The sequence below is a fragment of the Aulonocara sp. 'chitande type north' Nkhata Bay genome, linkage group LG5 (genome assembly GCF_057382095.1).
Source record: "Aulonocara sp. 'chitande type north' Nkhata Bay isolate Kocher_YH1m ecotype deep benthic linkage group LG5, A_spYH_male_GT1.1, whole genome shotgun sequence".
NCBI lineage: Eukaryota > Metazoa > Chordata > Actinopteri > Cichliformes > Cichlidae > Aulonocara > Aulonocara sp. 'chitande type north' Nkhata Bay.
In genome coordinates, this window is record NC_141348.1 from 31,773,918 (window position 1) to 31,796,451 (window position 22,534).

Sequence of the window (22,534 nt, forward strand, 5' to 3'; positions counted from 1 at the left end):
CCCAACCTCCACATCAACCACAATGGCGAAAGCGGGACCAAACCACGACCCCCCACCCCCGCTAGGTGATGGAGCCGATCAAAGGAGCCCAGAGGGATTGATCTAATGTGGTGGCAGAGGCTGTCTTGAGACTGATGTAATCTATTAGATGGTTTCTATATTGGCTAGAATTAGGATCAAGATCCTGAGCACAAAGAAAACATGCACACAGAGACCCCAACCGGCCCAAACATCAAAGGCACACTGTAAACATTCAAAACTGAGCAATTTTTTTAAAATTCTTTTTTACATTTTGCCTGAGTCTCAGACTATAAGTACTTCTTTTGCATATATTTTCTCAACTCCGTTTACAAGGTTTCTAACTCTAATAGGAACTCATGTTTGTACATTTAAATTGTACTCGTCAAACTAGATTCCAAAAATAAAAATAAATAAATACATTTAGATTTAAATAGGACACGATGTACCATCGCGAGATTTATGTCGAAACACAATTTGCTCTCTAAATAGAAACCGAACAACTGCTTCTCCCTATCTCATGAGGCGTTCAAGATACAGAAAGGATAGTGCAAAGGACTTTTCACCACGAAAGTAAAACGAGCTGCGCTTTATTATAGCTTCGCGATCAAAAGCTGAAGCATATATAAAAAAATCTGCATGTATTATCTTATAAAGTTAAAATTATTGTGGCGATTACTGCTGAAAACTCAACCAGTGAGTCATTTGTGGTTTCTGGTCTCTGAACACACTTTGATCAGATGGTCACCAGAGGGCGCGCCATGCAGGTGAAAGTCCTACACTGACCACAGTACTTGAACACAACGTTAAAACGAAGCGAAACCGATATCGCAAACTGAGAAGTTACTAGAGACTGCCGGCAAGTTCCATATACCTCCCCCTGTACTAAACTCTACCCAGGCAGAGTGTGGGTCTCAGCCACCGGGACAACATACATGCACTGAGTAATGCCATTATTAGCAACGTTCATAAGGGCAACAGATAGTTTGTGAAGAGGGGAACTTCCTCGTTGTGATCTCTCAGACTGAGCAGCCGGTAAGACATGCTAATAGTAGCAAAGCTATGCTACGCTATGTTAGCTGCCATAAAACACCATTCAAAACCCACACGAGTTAGCATTACTTAGCTAGCGAGTTAACGCATAGAAAGAGTGGGAGTAAGACGCGTTTTTAAGCAAAATCTCGAGGAAACAAGATTCAGTTGTGGCTCTTTTTGAAAGTAGGATTTAAGTAATGGTTTGGAGAAAATGTCATGAACAGAATATGACTGTGTAACTGTTAGCGGCTAGGTACCAGATTAGCTTACAGTTAGATGAGCAGGTTTGTTAATTTGGTGTGGGGTTTTTAACCTGAGGTTTAACTGATTTAAGTTAAGCCTGTGGTATATGTGAGTGCAAACTATTAGCTGCCATCAAATTTCAGTATTATTATTATTATTATTATTATTATTATTATTGTTGTTGTAGTAAGGCTACAGAAGCTGAAAGTGGAAAGTATTTTTATTGGTTTGTGGTTATATGTCATATGACATATGTTATATGTCAGAGCTGGGTGCAGGATTTCACTCTATACATTTTTGTGGACACCATGTTAATTAATTAATTGGTTAAAAAGTAAAGGCATGTGGAAGAGAACATAAAGCACCACTGCAAGAAAAAAATGACTTCAACTTAATTGTTTAATTGTTGTACAGTGTAACTAATTGAAATTTTTTTTTAAGATTAGACAAGATATTTTATATTAATTCCAGATTTGGAAAATTCTTTAATTTACAGCCCTGCCAGTGGCCTCAAACAAAAATAAGCCTCTGTGCACTAAGCAAAGCTATTTGATATATATTCTTGTTAGTCAATCTAAAATTGCCTGCATCTGAATGTGACTATATAGTGTTGGTAATTAAAATTACTCTTGTGATTTAGTGTTAATCAGGCAGTCTCATGGTGTGCTTATGGTACAATTTTTTATATTGAAGTGATGATAAAATATATACCTTATAAGTAGTGATTACTTTCAGTATATGGCTTGTTGTGACATTTTGTTTCAGTTTCTCTACAGCACAAAACAAAAGCCGAAGACAATTGTCTAGTTTTGAATGGAGAAAATCCTCTTTGAGAAACTAAAATCTCTAAAAAAGTATTTTTTTCCCTCTAGTTTTACTTAAAAAATGATGAACTAATTGTCAAAATAATTTCACACATTTTTCAGGTTAATTGTCCGTTTCAGACCAACACTGGTGAATACAGTAACAAAATAAAAATAAAAAAACAATGAAGAAGCATCTTTGACAAAAAATATAGATACAAGCTTCTCTTGACTGACACATAAACAAAGCTGTGTGTAACAACTAATATATCAATTTCTTTCTTTACAAAATTGTTGTAGAAACACGTGCCTCATTCAGCCACCACACAGAGGTGGCGAGGTCCACATTATTCCTTTGTATGAATAGAAATCCAGTATTTTATTGATGAGTCATTTCAGTTACATTTGAATTGTCTGATGTTTTAATCCACATATAAACCAACCATTACTGTATCATTCTAGGTAGGAGCCAGCAAGAAGACATGCCACCAAAACAGAAGTCCAAGTCCTGGGCTGAGCTGAAACAAGCTGGCAATGAATGTTTCAAGACAGGCCAATATGGCGAGGCCACAAATCTCTACAGCCAGGCAATCAAAGCGCTGGAGAAGAACAGTAAGTATTATAACCTGAGCGTGCATACACTTCACCGAGAAATGAGTGTGAAGTATGTTTTATGTTCCTGTGACCTTATTTGATATAAATCTGCATTTTCCTAGGGATGGAAATTGATCAATTTAGTGGTTCCAATTCCATTAGAGGTTCATGTTGTCTTCTCATTCGGTTCTCACTGGCTCCTTTGAGACTCACCACCATCATTAAGCAGCATATCCAAAAACATTAAATTCATGCAGATTAATTGCATGTGGTGGTCAAATGTGTGTGCATGCTGGAGGTATTTCCCCTCTTTGTTGATCAGTATTGAGGTTGTTACTCAAAAGATATATTACACAGAACACTTTTCTTAAAAGAAATGCAGTACTTTGTAATGTAGTACTTCACTACTCCCAAGAGGAAGTAGTGAAGTATTCTTTGCTCATAACCTTCATTACTTTAACATTTCACTACTGTAAAATGACCTGATAGTTACCAGTTAACAGTATAAACCTACTGGCACATTCCTGTTCCTCAACAAAAACCCCAATCCTAATGCTGACACACATACAGTCTTTCTCTTAGTATTCAGTTATGAACACAAGGCAAAGATGAAAACTAGCACAAGAAGACTTCACAGTAGGGCTGCCACAAACGATTATTTTGATAGTCGACTAGTCACCGATTATTTTTGCGATTAGTCGACTAATCAGATCATCATCCATTGGACGTAAAACTACAGCTTATTGCACCAGCAGCATCTGCTCTTATATAACTATCATTAGCTTACAGCTTTAAGTGTTTACGGTCTGTGCTAACTAAAAATAAAGACAAGATGATAGTTTATTAAATTTTAATGAAATTTGCAGATTGTTTCGGTGAAGTTTAATAAACTCCTTGCTATCTAAAATATAACAGGACACTGGAGTATATTCTGGAGCATCTCACACTTCTGATAATCAGTTGTCTGCTTGACGTTTATTCAGCTGTGTAAAAACTATAACTTTAATCTCAGACAAACTGATTTACTCAGGAACAAATAAAATACTAAAAAAAAAAAAGCCAAACAATAACATTTTAAGTTATCTAAGTGACTCATATATATTTAACCTGAGTAGCGAAAGACGGCGGTGGGTTTGAAAACGATTTGCGGGGAGTCCGGTGTTCTCACGGCGCTAGTGAGCCTAGCCCCCGGCTCGCTAACGAGCTAGTGGGTAACAGATGTCTCCGAAAACGTCGGAGCGCTTTTGAAAATATGTGGTGTCCTGATAAACTGAGCAGATATTTGAGGTTTACACAGCTACATTCTCGCCTGAAAATATGTTAAACGTTTATTTTGTGACCCAGAAAGAATAATAAGAGTAACATTAAAACTAACTAGCTGCCGCCATTGTTGGAAACTGCGCTGGGCCGCGCTATGAATTCTGGGACACAGCTGCTGCTTCTTCTTCGGGGTTTAACGGTAGCTGACATCCTTGTACATGCAATGCTGCCATCTTCTGTTTCAGTCCGTTATTACACTCTTAAATCCTGCCACTTATTCCTGCGTCTTTTGTGATCTTACAAAGCTTCAAACGACGCATCGACTATTAAATCAGTCGTCGACGATTTTGATAGTCGACGTAATCGTGACTAGTCGACAAATCGTGGCAGCCCTACTTCACAGTGATTATGATTCTACTGTAGAAACATTACATTACTTTTGTGTTTCTCCATAAAAATAGAAGTAGAAACGGAGGCTGCAGCCTGACTGCTCATCCGTTTTTTACCTGTTGAAGTTCAGGGTTTGAGTTCAGGGGTTGGTATTTACTCAGCTTTAACATCACTCTGGGTCCTTGGCTAGCTTAGTGTTAGTATGCTTGCAAAGGGCCAAAGTTGTATTAGCAACATAATGCAGTTGTTTCTGTGTTGGATGTAGTTTGCACTCTCATTCTTTTGTGCAATAAAAATAAGTACATGCTGTAGACTGAACCGCTATTTTCCTCCTCCAGCACACAGATAAGCAGGATCGATAGGCAAGCAGACCAACAATTCCAAGGAATTGAATTATTGGGAACCTATTACTGGTTCTTAATTCCCATCCCTACATTTTTCTTCTTCTTCTTTTTTAAACTGACATACAAAAAATTGTCCTAGTGGCTCCATAGTGCAATACTGCAGAGTTTGCGCTATTGCGCTGGCAAGAGACAGTTTGCTTGTGGGTTTATATTAGGAAGGGCTTTTGGCATAAAACTCTGCCAAAACAAATATGCAAAGCTACCTGCTCTGGTGACCCCTTGTGAATAAGGGAGCAGCAGAAGATATTTAGTAAAAAAGGTCTTAAACAATAAAATGAAACCCATATGAATGTAAAACCAGTGCTCTTTTATTTTCTTCTTCCTTTCCATTGGCTCTGACTAAAACCTCTTTGGGGAAAATCAGTGTGTGTACACTGACATCCCAAGTGAATATACTCAGTCTAGGTAGTCTCTCTATCTGCTTCCTCCACTTATGTGTGCAGAGCTGCACACATAAGTGCAATTAGTACTGCAATTAGTATTTAGTATTACAGTACAGGCAAAATGCTATAAGAATTGAGTGCAACATTAAATTGTATCAAATCCCTCATCTTCCTCGCTAGTCGCAGTTTCTAACATGGCTATTGTAGCATCAGGGAACAGCAAAGCAGTTTTTGAGAATTGATGCCATGTTGCAATAAGTAGAGACTTAAGACTTAAAAATATTTTACAATGTGCTTGACAACACTACAATGCTGTGTTGTGTGATTTGTGTTTTCTGGTCATTTAATGAATGTTTTCTTTCTAACAGTTGCACATGTCTTCAGATTAATAGGGTTATTTGTTGTTTGACGATCTGCTCTTAAACACATCGTTTTCTTCCTGTTAAGGTAAAAGGAATCCAGAGGATTTGTCCATTTTGTATTCAAACCGTGCAGCCAGCTACCTGAAGGATGGCAACTGTGGGGAATGTGTGAAAGACTGCAATATGTGAGTGTGATGTTGCAATTTGGATTTCATGCATCTTTCTTTCCTCAGATCTTACACCCTGATTTTCTTATTTGGGGTGTTTGATTGTGTGAGAACATCCAACCTTTGGTAATGTAACATAAGGGAGACGCTCAAGTACATGAAATAAAAGCAATGTTTTGTTCTGTTCTGTATATTGACTTCTGTAGTTTTGTCCATTAAACTTATTGTTAAATTTTTAATGACGATACGTCCATTTTCAGCCTGTTCATTATCAAAATATTATCTAAATTATGATTTTAACATGTTTTCTTTCAGGTCTCTGGAGTTATCCCAGTTCAATGTGAAGTCTCTGCTTCGTCGTGCTGCTGCCTCCGAAGCTCTGGAGCGTTATAGGCAAGCTTACGTAGACTACAAAACTGCTCTACAGATTGACTGCAACATAGCAGCAGCTCACGATGGCACCAACAGGTATGTTGTCTGTTAGCTAGCTGAGTGATGGTTATATTTTAGCTTACAATATAATATTCACCATCTCTGAGTTTCTATAGCTGCAGTACCTTAATACGAGCCTTTCCAATCGCACTGTGAACAATATCAACATATTGTGTTTGTATGGCATGTTACTGCCAAGTAGACCAATCACAGTTGTTTCCGAGTTTGATTTTCCAGATTGAAATAAACAAATCTAACCAGTTTACACTTTACAATTTACAGTTTTGCAGAAATATCAGTACAGAAATATCTGTTTTAGGAGGTTTAAAAAAACAGATGGTTTATGCATCTTCTTGGTCTGTTGTAGGTTTTAAACACTGTTCTGTAATCCCCCGTCCCCAAGAAAGAGATTATGAAACCATAATGAAAATACACAGACCTGACATTAGACCTACACATGAGTATTTGTAAATACATTAACAGAAGTGTCTTCACAGTATCTCTAAAAGTAAAAGTGTTGACTCCTTGGTTCCATAGTTCAAGAACAGAACCTGAACTTGTGGGCAGAAGCACAAAAAGTTTGTTTTTCAGCTTCTTCTCTGTTCACATTCTTGTCACTGTTGTACTGTTTCTCAGGATGACAAAGGCACTCACAGAGACAGACGGTCCGTCATGGAGAGAAAAGCTTCCTCCCATTCCCACAGTTCCTCTGTCTGTGAAGGAAAAACTTGCCCAAAAGTCTGCAGGCAATGTCACCCAACAAAGTCCAACACCTCAGCAGAATGGCACAACGCAAACAAAAAAACCTGGTACATAGATTTATGAAAAATTATGTTATTTAAAATTATGTTATTGATTTGAATTGACTGAGTTCCTTGTTAGTGTCAAAGAGTTGACCAGCTTCATGAAAACATAACCATTCATTGGATTTTTTTAAAAGTTACTTAGAGACGGAGCAGCATTATCATATTCAAACTCTCTTTTTTATGCCCCCCACCTTTTCCTTACCTTCTCCTCAGCTCCCAGTGATAAAGAGATAAAGAAAGCTCAGGCCTTAAAAGAAGAAGGCAATGCCCTGGTGAAGAAAGGAGAGCACAAGAAGGCCATAGAGAAGTACAGCCAGAGCCTCAAACACAACCCTACAGAAGTCACCACCTACACCAACCGGTGAGCCTTGATCATCAACATCTGTGTCTCTGCAGTGTTGTATTTAATATTGCTCCAACGAATATATCAACCATCATATATTATTTGGTCCTGTTTTTGTTTGTTTATAAAATAAAGACTCCTACAGATTTAGCTAAATATAGCTTTGGCAGTTATAAAAAACCTGACTATATAAGAATAGTAATATGTTCACAAAGGTGGATGATTTCAATATCGTTGAAACTGTGTTAAAGGGATTTGCATACCTATGAAAACTTTAAAGATGACATGGTATTCATAATATACATTTTAAGATTTTTGTTTTGATAACTTTTCTCTGCTTTAATATTCAGTTGCTTTATTTAATCAGGAGGCATTTGTACTATGTTGGGCAGTTTCTGTGTAATGCCCATTGCCTATTAAGCCTGTTTTTTAGTGGCTGATGGAAATTTGCAAGCTGTAGCTTATATGGACTAACTGCTGTTGCACAGTAGATGAGTCATGTTTTTCTGCGTGACTGGACAAAAATGCTAAAATCATTAGCTCAGTACACAGATATTACTTTACACTTAAGTCTTTCCTGACTTTTTGACATGAGTAAACATAACACAGTAGCACTAGAAAACAATAACAAACACAAAAAAAAATATTAAAGAAATGCCGGGACTCTATTTCTCTGCCGCACTGTGACATGAATTCGGCCCCTTAGCTTGTTATATTTTCTTTGGAGGATCCTTAATGTGGATTTCTGACAATGAATGGTAAAGAATCAGTCTGAATCACATGATGGCCCTGGACTAAGATAAATATAAATTAAAAAGTAAACAAAAAACACTTTAGCTGGATATTAGAGTTCGTTGAAATGGAGTTCACATTTAAAAATATTTCAGTAACAAATGAACAAATGAAGAGGCTAGAAAGCATTTAAAGGTAAAGTTTTAGGTGTGTCACTCAAATAAAAGCTTAGACAAAAAAATGAATAATCTTGAAGAACCTGAAAATAAATACAAATTCAGATTCATCCATTTTGGAGTGCTCTGATCACAGAGTGTTATACATGTAGTGAAGCATTTTAGATTGATAATTAATACATCATGGCAACATTATTGTTTGACTGGACCTTCAAATAAATAAAGATGCGCCCAGATGTTTTAAATGTGGTTTACTGTGTGTTGTGTGATTAGGGCGCTGTGCTACCTGTCAGTGAAGCAGTACAGAGACGCCATCAGAGACTGTGACGAGGCGCTGGTGATTGACAGCAACAATGTCAAGGCTCTCTACAGGAGGGCTCAGGCTCACAAGGAACTCAAGGTAAGAGCACGAGTCTTCATCACCGCGCTCCAGCTTCTGATTCCCACACAGCGCAATCAGACGTTAGTTTCAAAAGTGTCTGCAGGTTTTCAAGCTAAGCGACAAAATAAAAAGCATTTCCTGCCTTGATAATTACCAGCGTTTCCCCTGACAGTCTCTCCTCATTAGTAGTCAAAACACACAGGGGAGACAGTAAGCTCGGCACTCACAGCTACATGCAGTGAAAAGCTCAAGTCAGTGTTTGGAGGTTTGAGTTGTCAAAAAGACACGAAGAGAGTCGATTCTTCATTTCCACCTCATATTGTTCAACGTGATTTTTATCTAGACATCCAATTATCAGTGTCTCCTCTTCCATTGCCTTGAGTAACAGATAACCTGCCAGCGCAAGAAAACAAAAAGAGGGGGCGGGGGTGCAAAATAAACAAAGATTTATCATGTATTTTCTTTATTCATGTTCTTCTTTTCCTGTGATTGTGAATCTCAATACTACATCATTGATCATAGCTAGCACTATCTCAGCTGGGTTCAAGATCAGGTCACCTAAAGACGTGAATAAAAATAGTAGTTATTTCAGATAGAGAAGAAACAAGAAGGCATTGTCTACCGGTTACCCAGACTAGGGCACTAGTCACTCGTTCACTCTTTTTTTTTTTTTAAAGCTCAGTCAATGCTAACCACCTAGTACCAGCTGTTCCTGTCTTAGTTGTGGGCTTTAAATCATTCAGCTGGTTGTGCAGAGAGGAACTCGTTTTTTCATCGTTTTGGAGGGCATTTTTTTTCCTTGTCACAAAGTACTAAAGGAAATGACTAGTTTTTTTGCTGGGTGACGTTTTGTATCTTGATCTACTTTGAGATGGAATTTAGAAAAAAATCAGTTTGAACATTTATTTTGTCATGTGGGATTACAGTCACACTTACAGTCATAAGTGTGACTGTAATCCCGTTTTAATATTAAATGGTAGCTAAACAGAGGTGTATTTAAACACAAGAGAGCCTTCATTATGTGATTAGTGTCACTTGTTTACCCATGTTTAGTGTTTCCCATAGAAATAGATTGAATTTGTGAATATATAAATAAATAATAAAGCACATATGCTTTGTGACAAAAAGTAATGGGATAGTTATCAACTTCTTCCTCATCCTCTACTGTCTTTGACTGAACCCAAAGGCAGTCGTCCTTGTTCTGCTCTGAATCTGGTCTGTGAGCCTCAAGACTTCCAAATAGATGTCCAGAACAGAACAAGGACTACTGTTGCCTGATGCAGTCCAACGTGGTGGAATCAGACCCTGACCCGTCACAGGATGACAGTCGAGACTGCCACAACAACAGCAATCTGATCAGACTGTTCACAGGGAAACATGAAACAGAAAGTTCAGTTGATGCTCAGGTCCTATCAAAATAATGGCAAGGGGATCTTCTCAAAGTAAACTGATTGAGTTGTTTTCTCAGATGAATGAAAATTTAAAACTAAATAGCAAAATATATGCAAACTATAAGGCAGCGGGCAAGAGACATTATTATTTACTTGTTAGTTCCAAGCTGGTTTGTTTTTAAAAATGTTCAAGTTCACCTTGTGAGAAAGCACATACGTCAACTGTGGATTAAATTGCATTGTTCTGAACTGTGTTGATTGTTTTTATGCAGATATTGGTCACTGACTCTGTTCTACTGAGGTGTTTTTACTTTCAGTTCCTCTGACCTTGTCAGCATTGTTTCATTTTTAATCTCTGAAACTTTTTGCCTTCTCCCCTGCAGGACGTCAGAGCCTGCGTGGACGATCTGAACACTCTGCTGAAAGTGGAACCAAAGAACTCGGCCGCCTTGAAGCTCCTGCAGGAAGTGCAGAAGAAGAAATGAGGACAGGTCAGGGACTAGAGGCAGCAGTAAGGATGTGTCACTGCTCTGAGTGCAAGAAGCCAAAGTCATCTTTTTTTATAAGAATCAGTTGGTGGAAAATAGCAGAACAGTGACATGATTCTACTGTCTGTGAGTCCAAGACCAGGCCCGTGTTTCCCAAAACTCCTTCACTGAATTCCTGTTTGATGTGTTTACTCTCACTTGAACAGACATGAAGTTGGTCTCAAGGTGCTTGTAGAAAACCACATCAGCTCTGGATACTTAGAAATGATGTTGGAATAGGAATGAAGCAGCCTTGGAAATATTTCTTTTACCACTTTTAGCTTGTCAGTTTCCAATCATCCAGTATTTATGGTTATTTATTTTACTCACACACCTCAACCTGGTTCTGAGAATAAACGTTTACCATCGTCATTTGTAAAACTTGAGCAGGCAGTCAGCTAACGTGACGCTCCTGCTGGGTGCCAGAACTTAAATTTGATGTTAATGTATGTTTTGACAAATAAATTTACCTCAAGGGTATGCACCTAAGGACTTTTCCAAGACAAAAAACTATGATCATATTCAAACCCTGTGAAACAGGTCAGTCAACAAGTTTACTTTGCTGATGCAAAATCTGAGATGCAGCTGAATTCTCCAAAAAATAAGCCAAGTTGAATCAGACATGACATAGAAATCTGAGAGACTACAGGAATAGCAAAGAGGGTGGCTCTGTGGGTAGGGTTGGCGCTTACTATCGGAGCTTGAGTGTCATGGTACCACTACATGGCCATAAATGGCATGAGGAAGGCAAAAAAATGCCTTCATATTAGCAGGCTGAGGTCTTTTAGGTAACCATGGATAAAATATTATCTTAAAGTTTGATGAATCCCAAAAGTTTTGACAGAAACTGAAAGAGTTTTTCCTTAGAAATCAGTTGCTGTTGAGAAGCCCACTTTAGAGTTAAATCACAAAGCTTCTGTAAACACTGGTGATCATAGACGTTAAGTTTCAAGGTAACAGCCAATTCAGATGTTTTTACTCTCAGGTAGTGTACTTATTTATCCCATGTTTGGAGTACATGTTTCTGTTTCTAGGTCCTTTGATATTTATAATGTCCATGCCATATAGGATAGCTTGCATAGATTTCCTCAGTAGAGTCTGATCTAGTTAACTTGTGAGGCAGTCATATGCCTGCAGAGCTGTTTGTGTGAGAGTTCAAGTAGCAAGCCTTTTGCAGCATATCACTACAGTATGTATGCTTTGGATTTAATTTCCTGGAATAAAGGAAAACGTTTCTTTGGCATTTCTTCTTAATTACTCCGATGTAGGAAGGTGTAGTGATGCTGCAGATTTTGATGTCAACAAAAGAATTGCCTTTTTGTTTTTGTAGGCCAGCCCAGAAGTTCGTACTGCCCCGGTTCCTTCAGCCAAAACGTGATTCAGACTTTCCCAGGAAGTAGGCTCAGTGGGGAGTAAAATTTTGTAATACCTGTACGTTTTGTACAGAATGATGATCTTTAAAAATTCATGATATGTTTGTGCTTTAAGAATAAGCAGTTGCGAGCTGTAAAATGTTAATGTTAGGACACAAACCAAGGGTGTTCAACTCATTGTAGTTAAAGGGCCACATATGGCGCAATTTGACCTGCAGTGGTCGAGAGCCACTGATAAATTACATTAGCTGACCTGCTAAAGATGTGAAGTCTGTAAATGTTCCACTGTTTTAATGAGCCATCAGTTTTAACGATAGTATTTTAGTTCACTGCTTTTGATCCATGCTGGTATCTCAGCAGTACGTTTTATTGATAAAAATGTAGTTGTTATTGATCGAACTGTCACCTGACATGTAATGGGTGTGTTGGACCCATGTTTGACTCGCTTGCTATAAACAAACCTCACCAAGGTTGCTTCTAACTTTAACGTCACACCACTAGGCTGTTATGGGGCATGCGAGAGCGTAGAAATTCTCAGGTGGCCGTCACCTCCTTGCACATTTTTTACAAGCCAATGAAAGACTTGTTGAACGGGCTGTTTGATGGACGAGTCTTACTGGATTTTTGAAACCATGAAGGCTTCGATGGTGACGACTCAAGAAAAGCTTAACTGAACAAAGTATGAAAATCTGTTAACCGCAGACCTTTTTTGAACATCTAAAAAAGAATAAATAAGATAATACATTTAAAAAAACAAACAAAAAATGCACTGACTTTAAGGCAAGTGAAGTGGAAATAAAACATACCAACTCATTTCCAGGTTGTAAGACTTGTGCAGTCTGTTTATGGTTCAAATTATAACTAAGAGCGGAGTCCTTCTCTGGTTATCTGCATATATTATCTCTGTCACCTATTGGACACCACATTCTTACTACTTTGCTTCATTTCATTTCTCTCTGTCCCAAGTGAGAGAGGTTGGCTTGGTACTTTAGCTTCGGAACGTCGACTTGTTCCCCTTCTCTTGACATATGCAGTATGTGAACCAAGTAGTAGTGTCCTCACACGGGTCCTTATGTACAAAGTATTGCCTCATTCTGTGAACTTTCTATTTCATTGTAGATAGAGTAAAATTTCTTATTAACTTGCTGTAGCTTAGCATCTCCATCCTGACTAAAGTGCCTGTGTCCATCTTTCATCTGCTGAAGCTAAAATCATGTTTTTTGTTTCAGTGACAGCACCTCCACATGTATATCAAGTTATTCATTCAGGGAAACTTTGAAGCACATCTATGCTTGATCCTTTGTTTTATCTCACTGTTGTTTTTGCAGTTTGTTATTTTAGTTTTGTCACTTGCTTCTGTTTTAACTGCAAATAAATTTGAGGGGAAAAAAAGATTGAGCATGCTCTACCTTCTTTTAGTCTTTAAAATAAAATATGACAGCACTTGATCACTTGGCAGAGCATCAGATGAAAGTAAGACAAACTAACTACACCCCTACTAGCTTGGTAGTTATTAGCTTACCCCTTTAAGTGCTAAGATACCTTATTTTGTATATGTGTTGGTGTTGCTGCTTCTAAAAAAGACAAATGACACAAGTGACACAGGTTTACAGTTTCCCCCAATTTGCTAAGCTGACCAGGTGCTGCATACAGCGTCATACTTACTGTAGGATTTGATCGTCTCATTGATTTATACACAACTACACATGGATTTGCTTGTGTCTATGTAACATAAACAGCAAGAAGAAATAATTTTTTTAAAATCTGGATGGCTTTGTGCAATCTTTTTTCAATATGACACGAATTATTAAACTTAAAATCTTTCTTGCCTACAAAATCTTGAATAATAAGGCCCCATCCCATCTTAAAGACCTCATAGTACCATATTATCCTGACCAAACACTTCGCTCTCAGACTGGTGGCTTACATGTGGTTCCTAGAGCTTTCAGACGCAAAATGGGAGACAGCGCATAAAGCTTTAAGGCACCTCTTTTGTGGAACCAGCTCCCAGTTTGAATTCAGAAGACAGACACTCGCTCTGCTTTTAAGATTAGTCTTAAAACTTCCCTTTATTTAAAAAACTGATTCCAATAGTTACAGGCTGGATCAGCTTATCCTGAACCATCCCTTAGTTATGCTATAATAGGCCTAGACTGCTGAGAGGCTTCCCATGATGCACTGGATACTTTCTCTTCTTTATGTGGGAAACTCTGGGAAGATCAGAACCTTCTGAAGTATTCACACCAGGCTGTCTGGCACCAACAACCATACCACTTTCAGAGTCATTAAATTCAGCGGTCCCCAACCCCCGGGCCGGTCCCTGAGTCGTTTGATACCGGGCCGCGAGAGTTGAGGCTCGAGTGTGAAATGTATAGTTTTCAGGGTGTTTACCAGTTTTTATCGTTATTTTTTTTAATCGTTTTTATCGTTAACGCTGTTTCCCTGGGTCTTTTCCCGTGTGTTATGCATAAATTATTTATCTGCAACAACTTAAAGGCCGGTCCGTGAAAATATTGTCAGAAATCATCAGCATAGCTTTTTTTATTTATTTATTTTTTTTACATAAAGATTAGCATATTTTATAGTCAAATGAAAACATCGAATTCCATTTGTTATGTTTGGAGGTTTTCCTCCTCATCTGTACACACAAGTCAGCCTCAAATCGAAAGTGCAACCAAGAAATTGAGATAAGTGCTGTTTTTGTTGGCAGCACACTCAGACATGACTCCTTCCCCAGATCCGGTCCAGTTCAGTCAGGCAGGAGAGAAGCCAACAACTTCACTTAACTGTAAAGCACTTACAAAGAACTACAGCAGCTTGTCTTTCCTCTCAACTAGTTTTCTAAAAGAAAAAGAAAGTATCTGTCAAATCTAATAGTGTTTCCTGTGAACTACAGATAAAAAAAACAAAAAGAAAAACAGGTTGGCATTTTGCAATGCAGTCAATAAAAAAATAAGGTTCACAGACAAAACCGTTCTTCATCAGGCCTGACGTAACCTTTAACACCTCTTTACCTCCTAATGTGTCTCATTATGCTCAGCTTGACTAACTAACTTCAGTAATTCAGTTTCAGTTTTACCAAATTACATAGTTCTGGGCACAAAACTAATGGTCTAATATCTCCTGTACACAAAGAAAGATCCAGAAATCCTGCATAGCCCTTAATTAATAGATGTACAATGCTCAAGTAGCAGTTAACTATCATCTACATTCACACCACTCAATCTCTCACCCCGCTGAGTGTGCGCACAATAAAATATTCAGAAAGACAGCACATCAAAGTGGATTCAACACTCGGAGAGCAAAAACGAGCTCAAACAGATAAAAATACGAAAGACTCGAGCAGCCAGAGCCCGATATATTCAGGGGGTGTTTAGAGGTAGTGCAGACTCTGAGCTGCACACCCGATGATCCATCCTCTACTTAATATTGACATTTTTAGCTAAATCTGCATTTCAAAAGATCACTGCTGCCATAGTCAGTCCTGAAAAAACATATAAAAACATGTTAAAATTAAATACAAGTGTATCTGAACCTGCGTCATGTTCATATAGTCAGATATTTCAGAGTCACAAGTTCACATATCACTTTATCTTCTTCACATCTGTGATGAATCCGTTTAGGATCATCAGTGAACCTAGCCTAGCATAGATGTCCTTGGGCTGCAGGATGAAATCGGAGTACCTGGAGGAAAACCACACATGCAACTCCACAGAGAAAGGCCCCAGCAGGGGTTCAAACCAGTTCTAACCACTCCATCGCCATCCTGTCCGTCTTTCACAGGATATTTTAGGTAACTCTCATATTTGGTGCATTGTTTTGTACTTTGATGCTGTGTGAGCACTGGAGGAGTAGATTATTTCCCCTCAGACGGCTTGGAAACGGTTGCAGATTGCATCAGCTCTTAGAGCAGTGGCTCTGGGCATTACTGGGGCTGAAGCAAATGCCTCAAACTGACGTGACTTGGGACCAGCGTGGTCCTCCATCACAGTAATATTCACTTCAGGGGATACTGGAGGGTAAAATTCCTCCGGCTTTAAATAGTTGTTTGTAGCAGAGGTGCCTTTAGATTCTGTTGGCTCTCCATTTTTCTTGGAAACCAGCTGCCTGAAGCAAACCCTCTCCCCCCTTCCCATTGGTTCAAACATTTAAACTTTTTCCACTGATGTAATTTCACACTCAAGTCAAACCTTTTTAAAAGTGATGGTTGTTTATTCCTTTACTATAACTGCAAACCCACTTATATGGCAACTATAACAATAGTAAAGTTTTCCAGATAGATGGCTGTTTCAGTGTATAAAGTGGAGGTGCTACGTTTGCAGTCTTTTCCAATTCAAAAAGTTTTAGAATACATTTCAAACAGTGAGACCGATGTGAAATTTATAAACATTTCAAAGTGATGTCATGTGCTTTATGTAGTCTATACTGGTCTATTTGATATCCCCGTGTTGGTGTTGAGGCTCCATCATCCTCATAATGTTGGTCCAGGATCAACGGTCATATCTTGGAATGTGGAGGGGAAAAACCCCTTTGTTTATATAAAACTCTTCTGGTAAGCATTTCAGATGTTTTCTTTATTAATTTATACAAAAAAAAAAATTAAAAAAAATTGTATCATCGTTTTCTTGTTAGCCAAATTTAGGCTAGTCATGTTAGTTTCCTAGTGAAAGTTCTTAATAGCTTCTTGGGTAATGCTACCTGAACGCTTAGACGTGACTGGCCAGGTGAAATGTTGATCCTGTACCAACATTGTACATCTATTCAATTCAGTAGTTTTATTTACATAGCGCCAAATCATGACAGCAGCTCCTTCAAGGCACCTTCAATCAACCACTGTTGAGCAAGCACTTGGCAACAGTGGGAAGGAAAAACTAAATTTTAACCAGAAGAAACCTGCAGATCCAGGTTCAGGGAGAGGCAGGTTTGTTTGATCAAGGTCTTTTAACACCCATTGCTCATTCGATCTGAATCAGCTGATGGATCTGCAAACTTGTAGCTTTTTTTTTTTTTTCTTAAACGAAACTCCAAGGGTGGCCTCATCCAAACCACGTGAGAACATTCATCTTATATAACAATGTAAACACATGACAAAGGGTGGTAACAAGAACATTTTCCTTTAAGATTTATATTTATTTGGAGACCATTTCCAGCAAACTAAATGCACCAGGATAGTTGCTATAGTTTGTTTACTCTGCTGCAGAATGCAAAGCATACCAGCCTACAGGAAGATTGCAGTGTACACCTGGTAGTCAGGTCAGATTGAGCTTGAATCATGTTCTCACCATAGAATAAACTCTCTGGAGATGTAGCTCTGTAGTCCGAGCGGTTGACCCAGATATTGTGATGGCATTTGCACAAATTAACTAATCCCACAGCAAAAACCAAGCAGAGATCAATTATAAGCACCTAAATAGCAGTGGCGTGTCTAGAAAATTTTTGTTGGGGGGGCCAGGTAGGGGCACAGATTTGGAGAAGGGTGGCAGATGTAATTGGCAGATAAAGTTTAAAAAATTCTACCAACCGTTAATCAAAGGAGCTTGCAAGCTCCTTTGACTACGATGACCTGGATGACTGAGAACCTTCACAGACCTACCAACCGTTAACCATAATTCAATAACCCTATAAACCTAATAACCGAATGCGCTTTTAACTCTTATTCGAATGAGATTTTAACCACTATGGTGCAAAGTTTTTAGATACTGTGTTGATAAAGTACAAGAGATACAATCAGTGCTTTGTCAGTGTTTACTCAGTATTCAAGGACAGCAATATTTGCATAGTATTTTTACTGACATATAGTGCACATATGTTTTGGGAAAAACATTTTTGAATATTAAAATACGAACATTTGTAACAAACAATTGACAAATTAGCCAATTCCAATGTAAAACTTTATCTGCCTGTTAAAAAAAAGAAGATAATCTTCTCACAAACTGGTGATTTTGAAACAGGAAAAAAGTGGGGAAACAACTGAAAAGACTAACATTTGAATGAAACCTGAAAGCAAGTAAATACTTTCTATGCTGCCTTATGGTAAACTTTGGTAATATTGATCAAGAACAACACTGGCTGATGATGAAATACAGTCAGCTGGCATGGTGACACTGCCAGTATTAACCTGCAGGGCTGGACTGGGACAGAAAATCGGGCATTTTGACTACAGACCGGCCCACCAGGTATTAAAGCCATAAAGCCTTTGAATGAAAACAAATGCTGTTGTGACAGTCCCATATGGAAAAGAAATAGTAAAAACTTACATGATTTACTCATGAAAATGGCCACTTTCTTATTACTTTCATATGTTGTTTTAGTATCCAAAACATACAAGATTCATTATATAATCTTTCAAGGGATCTTATATCTGTTTTTACTCTTGTATGCTTTTCATACAAGTTTCACACAAGACAGATACAAACTTTATAAAATTTATATATATCTTTTCCATATGTACACTGTCTTGTTGGTATATGTATGATTTCTATACATTTTACATCAGATAAAAACTTTGGTTGTAAGATTTAGATAATTATTTAATAAAAGCTAGACATTTTAAATGAGAATAAGAAAGAAAGGTATTTCTTTGTGCCCCCCTTTTGCCTGTTAATGCCCTACCTGGCCCCCCTGGCAAAACTTTCCTAGACCCGCCCCTGCACAGTTACCAGCTGTCAGCTACATAAAAAAGGATCCTGGTGTTATTTGTCTCTCAGAAACAGTTCATAACTTCCCTTCAACTCATCCATGTCACCTAAAAGGTAAACCTGTTTCTCCATCATCTGTTCAGCTCTGATGATCCAGTAAGGACATCTCCTGGTTTCATCTTCATGTTTCCCTCTCACCACATAACCAAACCGACATCATGACCAGCAGGTTTACAGCTGTGGCTCCAGCAAACATCAGCTGATACTAGAAATTAATATTAAATAAATTCTAACAAAAGCTGATCAAGCTTAAACGTGCTGCTGTTGTTTAGCGCGACATCTGCTGGTTTCCTTTCTGGCGCAAAGTGGGCGATAAATAAACAAGAGAAAAAAGCCGATCAGCTGATCATTGATCAGTTTCATGATTGAAGTAGCAACAGGAGAGGGAGGGGGGAGAATGAGAGAAGTTCACTATCAGTAACATCATAGCACCCACCCAGCTGTATAAAAACTCCGTCAAGCTGGCTAGAACGCAGTACGAGTTATTGTAACTGACAGTAAAAAGTCAGCACAACAAAAATAAACTCCACCTAAACTTGGTTTATATCTGACCCAGATAGACTGCAGGTCATAACTTCTTACCTGAAGTTCAGTTCACCTGACACTCGGACTGGTGGCCGCCTCGGGGCTCTCCTCCTGCCTCCCCTTCCCTCATCCACCTGCTGGCCTCTGTGGAAGCCCCGCCATAGACACCACCAAACAACTGAGTTATTTTTACACATCGACCTGCATCTGGCCAATCCACCACCTCTCATTGTTCATGCCATTACAAAAAAAAATAAAAAATAAGTCACCGGGCATATGCCCGGTATGCCCGATGGCCAGTCCAGCTATGTTAACCTGCAACCAAATCTGCAGCTCCATACAGCAATGTTACGACTTAGATTATATCTTATAACTCATAACTCTTATGTTAGCTGCCCTCAGTAGCATACTGTCTGAAATATTCGACGGCTGCAATAATTCTTTAAGTGCAATTTTTTCCTTGGTATTCTAATTTCACCTTAGTTTACTAAACTCAACAAACTTAATATTACTTACCGGGACATTTATTCTGTCCTCATTTTCTTTCACCGAAAAATTGTTTCGTGCAGTGCCGTCTTTCATGCTTGGCTCTCCTACCTTTGCTAACTTGATGCACATAGCGCAGAAGCCAATGCTGCATTCACTTACACTCGGATATCTGAGCTTCACCGTGAAAACATAATCGTACATTTGATATTTGATTGAATTTTATTGTTTTGCCTTTGGGGTGGCACCTGGGGTGGCCAGTCTGGTTGGGGGGGTGGCCTGGGGGGGCACAGGCCACCCCGCTGGACACGCCACTGCTAAATAGTACATATGTGAAAACATCCTTAGATTACTCCCTGGAAGTCTTTTCTGGACAGACATCTTCACTTCTCTCCTGCCCCACCCAGCTCCCTCCGAGCTCCTCCACTTCACAAAGTGAAAGTTAAGTTGAAGGATCATGGTTCTGATGTAAAAGAGGCTATACAGTGTGTCGTGCAGACATGCAAGATGTCATAATAGGCCTGAGTGAATGATACATAGAAGAACAACATCTTAATCACGAGATTTGGCAATTTAATCTGGTAAGGTTTTTCCCCCCCATTCTCATAGACCGATTGATTAAATCCCTACAACTCAGTGTTCAGAGGTTACCATAAATATTCAGTGAAGAGCAGATTTAAAAAAAAACAACAACATCCATCCGCTTATCTCAAACACACACACACACACACACACACGTCACACACATGGGGGAAAAAAAAAGATGTTTGCCAGCTGGTACAAAGTGATTCTGGTTTCCATGGAAAGTACAGCCCCAGTCATCAATGTTTTCAATAACTCATGCACCTGGATATTGGGGTTAGGGGTGGGGCTATTTTTCCTTACAAGTGTCCTGACACAGACAGCTGTAAGTCATCAGTATCTGAGAGGCCTCCCCTTCATCATTTTCATAGAACCAAATGTAACCTATTCGTGTGAGCTGTCGGAGACCTCTGGAGCATTTTTAATTGGTTATCTGACTAAAATTATGACTCACCTTGTGCTTCAGTCTCCGAGTGAAATTCTAGTGTTTTACGAGTCTGTTTTTTAGCCAAAAAAGCTGACTTGTGTCTTCACATTCTACCTTCACAGGGTAACGATGCAGCTTGCTAAATAGCCTTGAAATAAACTAAACATGGCGACTTCTGGTTCCAAAATCCCAACACTGAGGCTTCAAAATGCCCAGTTCAACACAGTGGCTACATCAGGCTGTGGTAATCATTCAGATGACTGTAAGGGATGCACAGAAGTGGAGTTTTGTTACGTCATATTATGTTCTGCATGTATACAAAGCAAAATTATAAAGGAAGTGAACCACTACACGAGAAATAATATAAATTGAATATAAAAAGTCTGATGCTGATGAAAATTCCCTTCAAGCCATGCATGGATTGAGTCTCTGGATCTGGATACTCGATAAGAGTTTGTAAAGGTGTGATGCTTAATGTCCACAATTTAATCAAAGCCACGTTGAGCTGACGTTTCTTTCTGATAAAATGCAAATCCGTTGATATCTAAACACACCAAAGAAAAACCTTTATGGCTGAAGGTAGAGGGAAGAGAAAAACATCAGAGGCAGAAGTTCCAACTATAGTTACTCGGACCTCATAAAGACAGCAAACATCTGATGCTTCCTTATTTTACAAACGACCGTTCTAAAAGCAGAAGAATACAGCGAGCTCCTGCTGTACTGCTGAATATTTGCATTTTTGCCTCAACTGTGCTTTAAAACTCGTTTCTGACTTTGGCTGTCACTAACTCCCAGATGTGACATCTTGGACGGCGTTCATCTTTAATCAGAAAACTCCACAAACAAAAAAACCCCCAAAACAAACAAAAACCATGTGGCCATTGGTGATAATAAACAGAAGAGGGCCGATTCGAACTGATAAAACCTTTATTTCACTTTAAATCGTCTTTTACATTTTGTCCTGTTTATAACATGTAAGGTGAAACTAGAGTTGGAATTTTTTTTTTTTAAAAGACATACACAAATCTATTATTACGTCAATAACCAGGGAGGGGTGTGGGGTGGGGGGGTATCGAAGGGTGTTTTTTTTTTTTTTCTTCTTTTTTTGTCATTTTCTCATTTTTATAGGTGTCCTGAAGCTAACTCTAAATTTTCACAACCACGTGCGCTGCTAAGCAATAAAACCGTCACAGAAGCAAACTTTTTTTGTTGTTGTTATTTTTTGGGTTATTTTTTTTTTTTCCTTTTTTTTATTTTAAGCAGAATACTGGTCAGTAAAAACAAAATGATTTCAGATACCAGATATACAGACAGGCTCGGTGCCACATTCACTACTGCATGGGATCATTTTTTTCCTTAAAAAGCGTAGAATAACTGCCTTTTTGTTCAGCTAACGAGAAAAAGAGCGGCAGGAGGGAGGAACTGGGTTGTTTTTTTTTTCCTGCTTTTCCAACCTTTTAAACATCAGTGCATGAAAACATGTGTCCCCAGCAAAGTAAAGTAAAACAAAAACATTGAGACGTATGACTTCTCTACACCTACAGAGTGGAATGTCGAGATGGTTGATGACAAGGTTATTGTGACACTGAGCGCGGGGGGCAGCGCTACCAACAAAACAAAAACAGGATTTCTGGTTAGCTGACGTCCGCCTATATTTCATCACATCTCAGTCTAAAAACGGGGGTCAATTGTGGGGGTTTGCCTTGCTTCAGAGCGCGAACAGTATATTGATATTGGACTGCAAAAACTGGGAGGAAACGTTTGCCAGAAAAGAAAACCAGGAGTGAGATTGGAAAATGAGCTAGAAAATGTACCGTAAGTTGCTGATTGAGCGTTGCCTCCTTTTGATGCAGTGGACAGATCTTTAGATTGCCTCGGCATATATACGCATGCTTAGCAAAACTGGTCCGAACTACGTGTTCTCCCTCCCACACGTGCACCTGTTGTGGACTCTAACTGCACCACAGGTGACATTTAAAAACAATGCTTCCTTTG

General features: G+C 38.7%; 1 protein-coding gene across 1 annotated transcript; it reads left to right on the forward strand.

Moving 5' to 3' along the window:
* The first annotated feature begins 829 nt into the window (after nucleotides 1–829).
* On the forward strand, nucleotides 830–13,584 carry tomm34 (translocase of outer mitochondrial membrane 34). The gene is made up of 8 exons (XM_086293034.1): nucleotides 830–1,053; nucleotides 2,562–2,711; nucleotides 5,578–5,677; nucleotides 5,975–6,127; nucleotides 6,728–6,900; nucleotides 7,111–7,258; nucleotides 8,422–8,548; nucleotides 10,305–13,584. Exons 2-8 carry the CDS (start codon nucleotides 2,582–2,584, stop codon nucleotides 10,404–10,406), a joined length of 933 nt encoding a protein of 310 aa, XP_086149160.1. The 5' UTR covers nucleotides 830–1,053; nucleotides 2,562–2,581; the 3' UTR covers nucleotides 10,407–13,584.
* Nucleotides 13,585–22,534: the final 8,950 nt, after the last annotated feature.

Coding starts and splice junctions, on each gene's coding strand:
- tomm34 (XM_086293034.1), top strand. CDS start 2,582: ATGCCACCAAAACAGAAGTCCAAGTCCTGGGCTGAGCTGAAACAAGCT. Junction 7,259..8,421: donor GTCACCACCTACACCAACCG/GTGAGCCTTGAT, acceptor TTGTGTGATTAG/GGCGCTGTGCTACCTGTCAG. Junction 8,549..10,304: donor AGGCTCACAAGGAACTCAAG/GTAAGAGCACGA, acceptor TCTCCCCTGCAG/GACGTCAGAGCCTGCGTGGA.